This window comes from Lepidochelys kempii, chromosome 11, assembly GCF_965140265.1.
Source record: "Lepidochelys kempii isolate rLepKem1 chromosome 11, rLepKem1.hap2, whole genome shotgun sequence".
In the NCBI taxonomy this organism is placed as follows: domain Eukaryota; kingdom Metazoa; phylum Chordata; order Testudines; family Cheloniidae; genus Lepidochelys; species Lepidochelys kempii.
In genome coordinates, this window is record NC_133266.1 from 39956849 (window position 1) to 39969389 (window position 12541).

Sequence of the window (12541 nt, forward strand, 5' to 3'; positions counted from 1 at the left end):
GAGCAGTGTGGCTACTAAGCATAACATTTCAAAAAACACCTAAGTGACTTAGGAGCCTAAATCCCATTTTCAAAAGTGACTCATCGCTCAATTGCTTCTTTACCTGATTTTTTTTAAATGATCTATTGAAAGAGGTAACCAACTCTCTGCCAGCTATGTGCACACTGTGGAGTTGACACCAGGGAACATTGTTTGAACGTGTTGATTATTTGGTACAGACCCATAGCCAGGAACAAGCAAAACGACTATACACTTGATTATTATAGCAATAATAATCTGGCCTCCATTTGAAAACCCTTCATCTTCCCAGAAATTACCACCCACAGGATTTATATAAAAAATTAGCAACCACTGTAAGCAGAGCCATTTATCCAGCAAAAACACTAGAGGAATAACACGCTAGAAAAGGAGTGGAAGTTGTCCTTCCTGTGGAGTGATGTGTTTAAGCTTTTAGAGGTTCGTGGTGAGATGTTTTATTTCTAATTATCATCTTGACAACCACAGACTCTGCCTCTCTGCCTCAGCTGAGCTAATGGAGGAGATTCTTAAAAAGAAAAGAAAAAAAGCTACACACTCAGTGCAGCTTTCTCACGGCGCACACACAGAGAAGCCGTTATGTTTAAACTGCCAGTTGGACTGGAAAGTATTATTTTTTTTAAATTGAAGTTGACATTTGAGCTTCCCAATGGTGGTCTCCACCCTGCTGGAACTTGAGATTTGTAAAACAGACAGGATGGGGGAGGGAAGAGCTGTTTCTATCCTGCTTTAAATAGCAAAGAGTCAAGTTTTCTTCTGATTGGAACAAGAGATCAATAGCAGGACATACTGTAAACCACTTACCATGGAGGAATAAAGCCCAGAGGAGTATCAGCTCTGAAACAGAGGTCAGACAAAAATCAAGTATTCTTCTATCTGAAAATTTGTTTCCAATAAACTGTGGCAAAAACAATTTGTTGTTTGGTAGCTCTCTGGACTACAAAACTACTGATTCATTCTATCTGCAACCATTGGCCCTGCTGTTGTTGTCACAATTATATTTATAAGGGGACTAATGGGGTTATATTTGTAATAATTTGGGTTACTCTATTTACCTTCTTATGAAATAAGATATTCTGAAAAAGTTGAACGTCATACTATTACTCGGCACTTACAAACTTAGTTGTACAAACATTCACAACTCTCCTGTGAAGCAGGTACTGTACTACTAAAATTTGGTATTTTATTACCAAAATGCTACTGAGGCTCAAAAGACCTTAGCTATGTAAAACATCTCCAAAAGATAAGAGGCGCCAGCGGACACAAGGCGGAAGAGTCAGTCCTGGAGAAGATCTTGCAGAACAGAATACTCGGAGTTGGTGGTGGACAAATTACTGAACATTTGAACACTGATGTTTCTAAGGTCCAGACATAAACTGCAAATAGCCTAAACCAAACCAAAAATAATAGACAAAATGGACTTTTAAAAACCAGTCAGCCTCCATAGCTCAGGTGTTGCAGCAAAAAGATATATTGATCTTGCCTTGAACAGTGTGAGGAGGCACGTATTACAGCCTCTTTGGATCTTCTTTGCCATAACAGGGACAACAAGACGAAGTCATTAACCTCTTGTGAAAATAAAGATGAAAAAGAATTCACAGAAATTGATGGGTCAGAGAGCTGGGAAACAGTGCAGAAAAATCACATAAAGAAGCTAGAAAATAAAACAGATAATTTGGAAGGAAAGCAAGGACTTTGCAGCTAGTGTATTAAAGTACAGGAATTTGGGAGAGAAAAATGGAAATGCTGGAATACCACATGAGAGGAAACAGATGAGTTCGGGGAATCCTTAAAGGTGAGAAGGGAGTAGACTCAATGGGTTTCGAGGGAAAACTTATGCCACAAGTGTACAATGAGGGAAAAGATCTGATACATATTAAGTGCTTTTAAAAAATTCCTCGTCAGGCACCACTATTGCAGTACCATCAGACAAAACTGAAAACGATGGACTTTAATTCTACTCTGAAAAGTCACTCTAAATATGGCATTGTGGGGCTCCATATTCATTTTCTCTCAAATGGTATGATGATGTGCTCAATTTGTAAGTAAAATGATATTTTTCTAGCTGCCAATCCCGCAAACAACCTGGAATCAGAGATTCAAACATAGTACTTTCCTTCTCATGCACCATCTCGGGCGGTGATGCAGGCCAACTCAGGCCCACAATGACTCCTGTGAAACCTTACTGCCCTCCAAGGGTTTGCACAGATTTAACTATGGGAAAACTTTGTCAATGATTCTCTTTATATATATAAGAAGGAATAGAATCCAAATCTCTCTCTCAGCACTGTAGGGTCAATACAGCTAACTGAAATAATAAAAAGTTATTTTTGCCACTAAGGTCAGCAGATATGACTCTGAATACACACAAGGAGCAGATTAGTTGAGTTTAAGGCGGCACCATTTTTACAATCACATTTCAGAGTAGAACTGATCTTTAAAAGTAGCTAGGGAAAGAGGAAATGTTTTGTACAATGAGTAAGAAAGCTTATATTTTCCTGACTGTATCTCCCTCACCAAGAGCTGTAGGAAGGAAAAAAGTCATATAAAACAGCCTTTCTGGAAGCAAAAATTTGCTAAAGCCATCAGCTGAACTATAAGGAATACATTCTTTGGAGTAAAAATTCTGGAGCTACTGTCGGCTCCTGAAAAAGCAAGACAACAGCCAGCACACAGTAATGTGGAAGGAGTGGTGAATTAAAAATGTTTAAGATTATGGAATAGCCATACTGAATTTGGAGGGTTGTTTGGTTTTTTTAAATCATATTTTGGCATTTTTGGAGATTTGTTCCTTAGTCACTGTTCTCCCCCTGTAGATGCCTGTTAAAATTATTCTGCTAGATAACTCAAGTCTGTGATGAACTGCAAAGATATAGGTGAAAAACAGTAAGTTACCAATATTCCTTTGCTAAAAAATAATAGTCATACCTCCACCAAAAGGGAAATCTATTTTATTTAATAATGTATATGAATTGGAATGTGAATAGTGTGTTGAATTTTTTTTAAGGGAACTGCTCCAAATTATCCTTTGTTGCACTGAGGGAATCTACTGTGTTTGTTAATATGTTTTTATAAACGTTACAGTTAAAAGCAAAATGTAAATGCAAATCAAGTTGAGCTAATGCCAAATGCAAGAACAAAGACATGAATGGATTGACAGGTAAGGAAGTAGTAAGTACCTTCGACATAAAGATATAATTTATTTAGAGAATCTTTAATTAACTAATACAAATGCAGTCAGAGTGCAACAACTAAAAGAAGCAGTTTTGAAAATGAATTATGCAAGGAAAATTGCAGGATATGGTTACCAACCAAAAGCAAGGACAGACTTTGCTGTCTGTAAAAGGCTGCTTGGACTCATTCCATCCAAAACAACCTGTGCCCCTATTTTATCTTTTTACTTGTAATTAGAGCTGGTCAGGAATTCTCCAATGGAACAGTATCCATTGAGAAATGCTGATTTGATTAAATCAAAATGTTTTGTAGAAAAGTATTGATTTCCTTGAAAATGTTGTGGGAAATTATCAAAACATTTAGTTACAATAAGATCAAAATGGTTAATTTTGATAAGGTTCAAACACTTTGTTACAACTTTATTGTTTCAACTTTTATATTACAAAAGTCAAAATGTTTAAACTTTTACATTATATTTTGTTAATAATTATAAAAGTCAAAAAAATAAAATCGAAACATTCTTGACCATGTCAAAATGAAATATCTTGGAATATTTTCTTTTATGAAAAGTTCAGAGATTTCAACTTTTCATTGAGATTTGGGATGAAAAACGGTATTTCAAAATTTCAGAATTTCTTGCAGGATGGAGATTCCATTCTTCAGCAAGTTCTACATGTAATAGTGTTTGTGTTAATCATGCCAATTAAAGATTTTTATTCTTAATGTGCACTGAAAGGCACACACAGCAAAACTGGTGCCTGTAATTACTCCTGATGTAGAGATTTTAAATAATGGACGTGAGGGAAATATTGGTGACCCTCACTTCAGAGTTTTTTGTTACTAATGCTTGCTACTTTAAAGGGATCGGCTCACATATTTTTTTTAAATGTTTGGGTCCAGATCCTGCAAAGACTTAACTCTACACACGAGTAGTCCTGGTGGTAAGTGTTTGCAGCATCTAGGATTTAGACACACATATGTACTTCCCTCCAAAAGGCTGAAAAGAACCCGTCCCCCTTCTTTCCCTATTAGGGTATGTCTACACAGCATTTTGGAGCGAGTCTCCCAGCCTGGGTTGAGAAACTCGGGCTAGTGGGGCTTGCATTAGTGTTCCATTTATGACACTAAAAATAGCTGTAGAAACAAAGCTTTGCAGTGGCAACTGGAGCTAGAGCTGGGTCTCTGAAGCCTAGGGAACGGGGTGGGCTTCAGAGCCTGACCTCCAGCCCGAGCCACAACTTCAAAGTGCTGTCCATACAGCTATTTTTAAGAGCACTAACATGAGACCCACTACCCCGAGTCTGTCATCCAGAGTTGAGAGGCTTGCTCCAAAATGCCGTGTAGACGTAGTTTTTCCCCTTTTACATGTGACAACTCACTTCCCTTTTTGTTACTTATAAAGCTGAGTCTATCAAGCATCTGACTCACTGACTTCTTTGCCCCCATCAGCATGGAAAGAGAAAGTCATCAATGAACATCACAGTTCTGGGCACAGGGTTTGCTAGTTAATTTGTGTATCCCCTGCTTCCTGGTGCTGCAACAGCAAAACAAAGCAAAGTTAAGTTTATGCATGAACAGTGGCCTTAAATCAGTGATAGATCTTGAGTAAATGAGTATTAAGAAATGAAATACTTCATCCAAACTATAATAATAGTAAAATCTAATGTGAGGACTTTTAAAGTGACAGAATCTGTTTAGAACAGTGGCTCCCCAACTTATTCCGCCGCTTGTGCAGGGAAAGCCCCTGCTGGGCCGGGCCGGTTTGTTTACCTGCCGCTTCCGCAGGTTCAGTCGATCGCAGCTCCCAGTGGCCGCAGTTCGATGCTCCAGGCCAATGGGAGCTGCTGGAAGCGGCGCGGGCCGAGGGATGTACTGGCCGCCGCTTCCAGCAGCTCCCATTGGCCTGGAGCATCGAACCGTGGCCACTGGGAGCTGCAATCGGCCGAACCAATCAGGGTTGAACTAACCTCGTTATCCCTAGCCTGATTCTTGCTTCCATATTTATACCTGCCTCTGCAAATTTCTACTACATGCATCCAACGAACTGGGTATTCACCCACGAAAGCTTATGCTCTAATACGTCTGTTAGTCTATAAGGTGCCACAGGATGAAAATCACAAATTACCTAAAATTTATATTTAAGAACTCCACTGTTGGCCACTACAAACCCATCCGCCCACCCCTCCAAGAGAACACTGACAGTCTACATGGGCCTTGTCCATGCACAGCAAACCCTGAAGGCCAACAAACCCTAGCCCTGCCAGACCAGGAGTGAGTCCCAGAGCTGAGCACCACTCATGGAAAAAACCATCAGGAACCTCCCACCTCAATTTAAGCAACTGCAGTTACCACAGTGATCATGCACTTAGTTCTCTTCATTACAATGAGTAGACAAGCTTGAATTTTTCTAGGTATTCAGAATTTCATAGTTTAGCGATACATCTCTTTTTATAGCACCAGCTAAGCTTAGTCAGGCTTAAAACTTAATACATCTAAAACTTAGGTCAACCTAGCTATGGCACTCGGGTGTGAAAAATTCATAATTAAACCATCTTAATGCCCATTGTAGACACTGGCAAGTCAAACAGAAGATTTCTTATATCGACCTAGCTACCACCTCTCAGAGGGGTGGATTAACTACAGTGATGGAAAAACCCCTTCCATCACTGTGGCAAGTGTCTACACCACAGATGCCACTGTGGCACATCTGCAGTGCGACAGCTGTGCCATTGTAGTATCTGTAGTGTAGACATAGCCTCAGTGTTATTAGCATTAGTTCCTCGCTGGCAGGTGTGCACCTGAACCATACTTTCCTCTCACTAGCCTGCACAACATGAATAGTTTGACTCTCCCCTGTTTCTTGCAGGAACACTCTCTGCACTACCACTTGAGTTTCTTCATTCATTATTCATTCACAGCCATTGCTAGGGCTTGGCCTGAAGGCGACTGCCCCACAGACATTTGTGGCTGCAACTCCATCTTCCCTTGGCCCTCAAAATATTTTTAAATTTTTAAGATAATTTAGTACTTGTGTAAAGTGCCAGTGTATTTGACATCCCTAAAGACTGAGGCCCACTATTTAGCCTCATAGACACGGGTAGCACCAGTTTCCACACAAGCCTCACTCCTGATCTGCAGACCTCTTCAGGCAAGAGGATGATTACCATGTGTATTCAGAGCTCAGCTTCTCTGCTGACTATTGCTATCAATTGTGGAGGTGTGCTTTGTGATATCTATCAAGAGATGCAGTAAGAAGTCCCACATGTTGTACATCTCAGAGAACTATGACTGAGATGAAGGGCTTTACATTTCTAAGCCCCTGATCCTGCCAACTTCACGTATGTCAATCAGTATTTCTAGGATCGGGAACTGAATCAGTTCAAATCCAGCCCAGTTCAATAGTGACCAGAATTCATTACCTGGTGATAGCTGTTCAACGGAACAAATACAATGAGTTTGTGAATTCCATTAGTTCCATATCCATGTGTCCATATCAGTCAAATCACCAACAAAACCAAGTCTCCATGAAAATGCAAATTACCCTTCTAACCTTCTGTATCTGTTATACAAAAAAAAAAATTCAACCTCCATAATTTTCAGTCCAGCAACTTTCACATCCCCAAATTTATATTTAAAAAATAAATGACCACTATCATCACTGGCATCTCACTAATGAGCATGACTGCACAGAATAGTGAGTACAGTTTCAGTGAGTTGCACAGTATAATTGCCCTGCTAATATTGTTGAATATTATTGGAAAGTAACAGTGCAGAGCAAAAACAGACTTCTCTTCTTTTCCCCTGCTCAGTTTAAAGGTATTTTATTTTCAATGAAGGAAATAAAAACAAAAAAATTGGAAAGAAATTCCCACCTAAATTATCTTGTCTTTCCGAATCATAAATAAATGCTATATATTTACTCCCCTTTTTGTTTTTTTTAAATAAATGCATGATAAAAATGCATTTAGAAGGGGGTTTTTTTTAGAACAAAAATGACAACGTATGTGTACTAGTTATATTGTCTTTTGCCAGACGTATGGAACCTCATTATAAGAATGCAAAGAAATCATTATAATGAAATATTAAGGCCCTAATCTTGCAAAGATTTACCCATATGCTTAACTTTCGTGCACAGGAGTAGTATCGCTGATTTCGCTGAGACTACTCTACTGTAAAGTTAAGCAGGTGCATAAGTCTTTGCAGTATCAGGGGCTCTATGTGTGTACTTAACTTATTCTCATTTACACCAGCACTGTAAATTTTCATGATCTTTATAAATTAAGACATATTGCTTACTCTGAAGAGCTGACTGTGGTTGATTTACTGAAAAGTGCCAGTAACATTTTAATTTAAAAAAACAAACAAACCAAAACATACCTTCAAAATGTTCTTTTAGTTTATAGAGAAAATCCTTTAAAATAATCGTAGGGCCTTAGGACTGCTTCTCTGTGTACAGCTAAGGGAACTGTGTCACAAGTAAATACAGTAACAGATTGCACGGGGCTCACAGCATCCATTACTTCCCACTCAGGCGCCCCACAACCTTTCTATACAGCAATGTCTAGCCCCCTGGATTGGGCGTGACAACACCTTCCCATCCGGCAACGCACTTAACAGGACCCGCGGGAGCTCGGCTCAGCGCCCCAGCCTGGCTGCTGGGGAAACGCTCCACGGAGCTGGAAACATGCCCCCGGAAGGGCAGGCGGGCAGGCGCCACCCGTGGGAGGGGGCGCATAGAGAGGGCAGCGCCATGGCTTCGGGGAGTTGTAGTTTTGGCGCGTCATTGGGAAGCGCCTGAAAACTACCCGCCCCGGCGCCGCGCAGCGCCCGCAGCAGGAGCGGCCTGGCCGGTGCTGGCCTGGTCAGCCGCTGCCAGGTGGCTTGCGGCACAGAGTCGGTGGGGAGTGACGGGGGTAGTAAGTAATGGCTGCTGGACAGCTGAGTTACTCTCCTCCCCCCCCGCCGCCACTGGCTTGTGGTACATTCCTCTTAGAGCCCAGCCAGGCGCTGCTATCCGGCCAGGGCCTGCTGCAAACTGGCCGTGGACAGATTCAGACGTTATAAATAGCAACGGCCCAGGTGCGCTGCCGTCGCAACGGGGAGAGCACGGGGCCTGGGTGGAACGGGCCCGGGGCCCGCGGCGGCGGCGGCTGGGCAGGCAGGGGTCTCCTCGTTTGCATCCAGGCTGGGGTGTAGCGGGGGCTGTGCAGGCAGCTCTGTCCCGGCTTGGTTTACCCTGTTCCCGCGGAGGGCTCCGGGATTTCCGGGAGGGAGACGGCGAGATCAGCGAGTGGGGCCCCTAATACTTGTGGCATCGAAAGACGATCCGGCACATGCATTGTTGTCTCCTTGTATTGAACAGCCCCACGCTTGCTGCCCGAGCCAGGAGGAATTAGAAGGAATTCGAGCTTTTCCCCAAGAAATAAAAATGTCTCCAGATTCAGTCGCTTCCTCCTCCTCCTCAGCCAAGAGCCTCTGCTCCAGTGCTTTTAAAATTCACAATGTCTGCCGCCGCCTAACCAGGAGGTCTCACGGATTTTATACAAAAGATGCGGGTGTCGCCCACAGAAAAAACATGGGAATCCTAAGAATGCTAGTGTGTCAGGTAACCGCTTCTAACATTTTCCAGCAGTGAATCAATCCTTGTTTGGAGCCTGATTTCTTCAGTCCAGATGTTCTGAACTCCAGTCTAGTGCAGGAATTTGGGCAACCTCTGGACTTAAACTCTGAATAGGAGAAGTTTGTGAGAGAGCAAACAGCTTGAGTTCTTGATTAAGGATGAGAGAGTTAGCAACACGGCTGTTCCTCTGAAACCTGTCAATACTATTAAATTTACCTCAGGAAAAATCTGGAAAAGATGCAACATCTTTATAATTGATGTTATCTACAATAATTGACTATTATTGTAGACAATTATATAATACTTAATATTAAAATTATGGTAGCAGTGTAAGGGACATCATCAACCTTAAATTTGACCTCAATACTCTAAGGGTTTGTCTACATGTGCAGCGGTGCAGGCTGCTCCACTATATGCTCCTGGGGGAATTCTGTGCCAAAAAATAAAAAATTCTGCACACAATATTTTAAAGTTCTGCATATTTTATTTGTCAAAATAACACAATATATATTCACACCAGTTTCAATTATTTTGGTAATTTATTTCAAAATACCTGTCAGCAAGTATGTCTGTAACAATACAAACAAAAATTCAGAATTTTTTTTTTTTTTAACAATAGATTCCTCACTGGGCATATTAATACAGAACTTTGGGTAATTTATTTAAACTACAGTACAGAACTATATTTCCTCCACCCCTCAGAAGCAGTGCAAAGGTTTGGGTGTAGGCAGGGGTAATGAAGGTGCTGAGGGAGAGGGAAGGAGCCTGGGAGAGAACCTGGAGGGTTGTTGGGTGTGAGTGGGAGAAGTATGGAACAGGATTTTTTGTTAGGGAGTAAGGGAGGCTCCTTACTGGGTGTCCCCATGTGTCCCTGCAGCTCCTACTCCTACTTCCCCATGTGGCCCTGCAGCAGGGGAGCTAGAACGGGGGGGCCATGGCCCCCCCCACTTTTTACCAACCATAAAGGCGAGTGACAGGGAGGAGAGAAGCAAGCAGGTGGTGGAGTCTTGGGGGAACAGGCTGTGTGAGGGCAGGGTCTTGGGAAAAGGGGCAGTGAGGGTGGGACTTGGGAAGAAGGGGCAGTGTGGACTTGCAGGGGAGCATGGTTTGGGTGCCTGCGTGGCCTCCCCCTCCCACTTTTAGGGTGCTTCTGCTGCTCCTGACCTTCCATTCAGCCCCTGCTCAATGCTGTCACCCCATTAGCCCTTCTGAACACCAGTCTGTGACCCCCCCCCACTGTGTGCTCCATGCTGTCTGTGTCCCTTCCCCTCCCCCCCCGCCCCATATCCCATAACTCTTAACTGGGCTCTGCGGGCAGAGCACTGAGGAATGCAGCCAGCTGCTGGCTTTTACTGCTGGTCAGCCAGCTGCTGTCTGTTGTGGCGCACAGTGGCCCCTGGTGGGAAAAAGGCAGAACTGCAGAGCCTCTGGCATTATGTATTTTCTGCAGAGGGACATGAATTCTGCATATGTGCAGTCGCGCAGAATTTCCCCAGGAGTAACTAGCACTTTAGTGAAGACTCCACTACACCAACAGGAGAGCTTCTCCCGTCAGTATAGTTAATCCACCTCCACAAGAGACGATAGCTATGTCGGCGGGAGAAGCTCTCCCATCAACACAGTGCTGACTATATCAGCAGTTAAGTTGGTATAATTCAGGAATTTTTCACACCCCTGAATGACATAGTTATACCAGTGTAAATTGATGGTGTAGATCTGGCCTAAGTGCAACAGAATTGTTTCCACAATTTAAAAAAATCAGTAGTTTTCTGTAAACAAATGAACATGCCTCTGAAGTGGAAACCAAACATTGCAGCACTGGGAAACTGAAATTGCAGCTGATTATAAACCAAAGTGAAACTGATTTAATTTTTTTTATTGGCCAAGCTGAGAGAAATGTAGAAATACCATATATAGGAATAATTAAATTAGTATTTAAAAATTACTTTAGTTTTAGCAATCTAAGGTGTTAGGCCCCATTCATGCAACCAGATGTGTGAAGGGAGATCCCTGCACCCACATAGGGCCCCACTGAAGCTAGTGGGGCTTTGTCTGACCATAGCCCACCTACATTCATCTCATAAAGGATTGGGGCTTTAATTAATACAGATAAAATTATTTGCAACCCCATATCGTGATATCACTAATGCACATGAGTAACTTTATGCATGTGAGTAGTTCAAGTGAACTCATTAACATCTTGCATTCTTTATGGAAGCAAGCGTGTAAATTCCCTCCTGTGCCTTCCTCCAAACACCAAGAGTAGGCTGGATCCCAAAACTCCATGAATTCAGTGGGACTACTAACATATATATTTATTTTCCATGGTGTCCATGAATTGGTAAAGCATCTCTTTTCATTTTTTTGTCCCTAGTTTTCTTATAAAGGCCCATTCATAAATTTTATTACATTTTCCTCCATCATACCCCCTCCAACTTTTCTAGACTTACTTTTCAAATACTTTTGAGTCAAAGCCCTGCTTGTCATATTTCAATGCCTACTGTATTCACAACTGGATGCATCTAGTGTACAATTGTAGAAAGAAGGAAAGAAAAATTAAAAATGGCTAGATAACTTCAGGAGACTTATTTATTTATTTATTTAAGAAGTCCTTTATGTGTTCAACAAACTATGTTCAACTAACGTCAGTTATTAAGCAGTAGGGGCAAGTGAAATATTTTCCAAAACCACAGCTTGTCATAAAAGCCTTCTTCTATTCATTGTCTATTTCAGGAAAGTACTAAATTCAAGAATGTTTGGACAACTCATTCCACATCTCCTATTGCTTATGAGCGCGGAAGAATTTATTTTGACAATTATCGGTGCTGTGTGAGCAGGTAATTATTTGATTGCTAAAAATTGCCATTATTTTTAATTTTAATACTCAGGCTCTGATCTTAGAAATTCCCCTGAGTAGTCCGACCAAGTTGAATGGGATCACTTGTATAAGCATAGATACCCATATGCCTAATTGTTCACAGGATTTGATCCTTAAGTGTTAGACAATAGCTGTAGCATTAAGTATTGCATTGCTTTTGGCAAGGTAAGGCCTGATCCTGTGAGTTGCTGCTTATGTTCAACTATCACTGGACTTTAATGGGAGTTGAGGATGTTCAGCACTGCACAGAATTCAAATTAAACAGACTGAACACTAGTTTTATTTCTTGTAGTTGTCACCGGGCCTCAGTGAGTCACAGCTGAGGATGCCAAATTCAGGACAAACTGCTGGGAAATAAGGCAGTCTCACCCTAAATTGGTGGTTATTCTATCATTAGATTATACCAAGCCAGTAACAAAAGTAAACTTCTGTCTCAGCACATTGATTAACAAGAAGTCAAGGGTACAGTCTCTGTAGGCATTACAGCCCTTGTCTCACCATGCAGACACTGGACTCTATGATGAGTGGTTACTAAAAAAACAATTTAATCAAACATAGGGTTCTTCTTACCCCCAAGAGATCAGGCACATAGGCAGATCAATGTGTAACTGAGATCTTACCCAATAATCACGCTGATGCCAATCCTTTAGTAACTATAAACTAAAGGTTTAATAATAAAAAAAGGAATAAGAGAGTTGTTAATGCTTAATAGATCAAATAACTGCAAAGTTCTTATATCAGGTTTGTAGCAAAGATGGTATAAACTGCTAGCTTGTAAAGTCTCTCAGGTGACTTCCCGAAGATTGGAATCCAGAGTCCAGAGAATCAGGGCA

General features: G+C 41.6%; 2 protein-coding genes across 6 annotated transcripts in view; one reads left to right on the plus strand and one right to left on the minus strand.

Moving 5' to 3' along the window:
* The window catches only part of METTL8 (methyltransferase 8, tRNA N3-cytidine), a 44226-nt gene extending 35456 nt beyond the window's left edge, over window positions 1-8770 (minus strand). Inside the window, exons 1-2 of one of the 2 annotated variants that reach the window (XM_073305816.1) lie at window positions 7588-8770; window positions 6630-6769 (exon numbers count right to left, since the gene is read on the minus strand). The gene's annotated coding sequence lies outside the window, so the exon portion shown is untranslated. The remainder of the gene's footprint in view (window positions 1-6629; window positions 6770-7587) is intronic. The other variant, XM_073305818.1, reaches the window with a different exon arrangement.
* Window positions 7957-12541, plus strand: part of DCAF17 (DDB1 and CUL4 associated factor 17) — a 38729-nt gene continuing 34144 nt past the window's right edge. The window contains exons 1-3 of one of the 4 annotated variants that reach the window (XM_073305813.1): window positions 7962-8289; window positions 8573-8815; window positions 11564-11667. In XM_073305813.1, the coding sequence (XP_073161914.1) occupies window positions 8639-8815; window positions 11564-11667 (281 nt within the window). In that variant the 5' untranslated portion in view covers window positions 7962-8289; window positions 8573-8638. Of the gene's footprint in view, window positions 8816-11563; window positions 11668-12541 lie in introns of all 4 variants that reach the window. The other 3 variants (XM_073305814.1, XR_012154288.1, XM_073305815.1) reach the window with 3 other exon arrangements.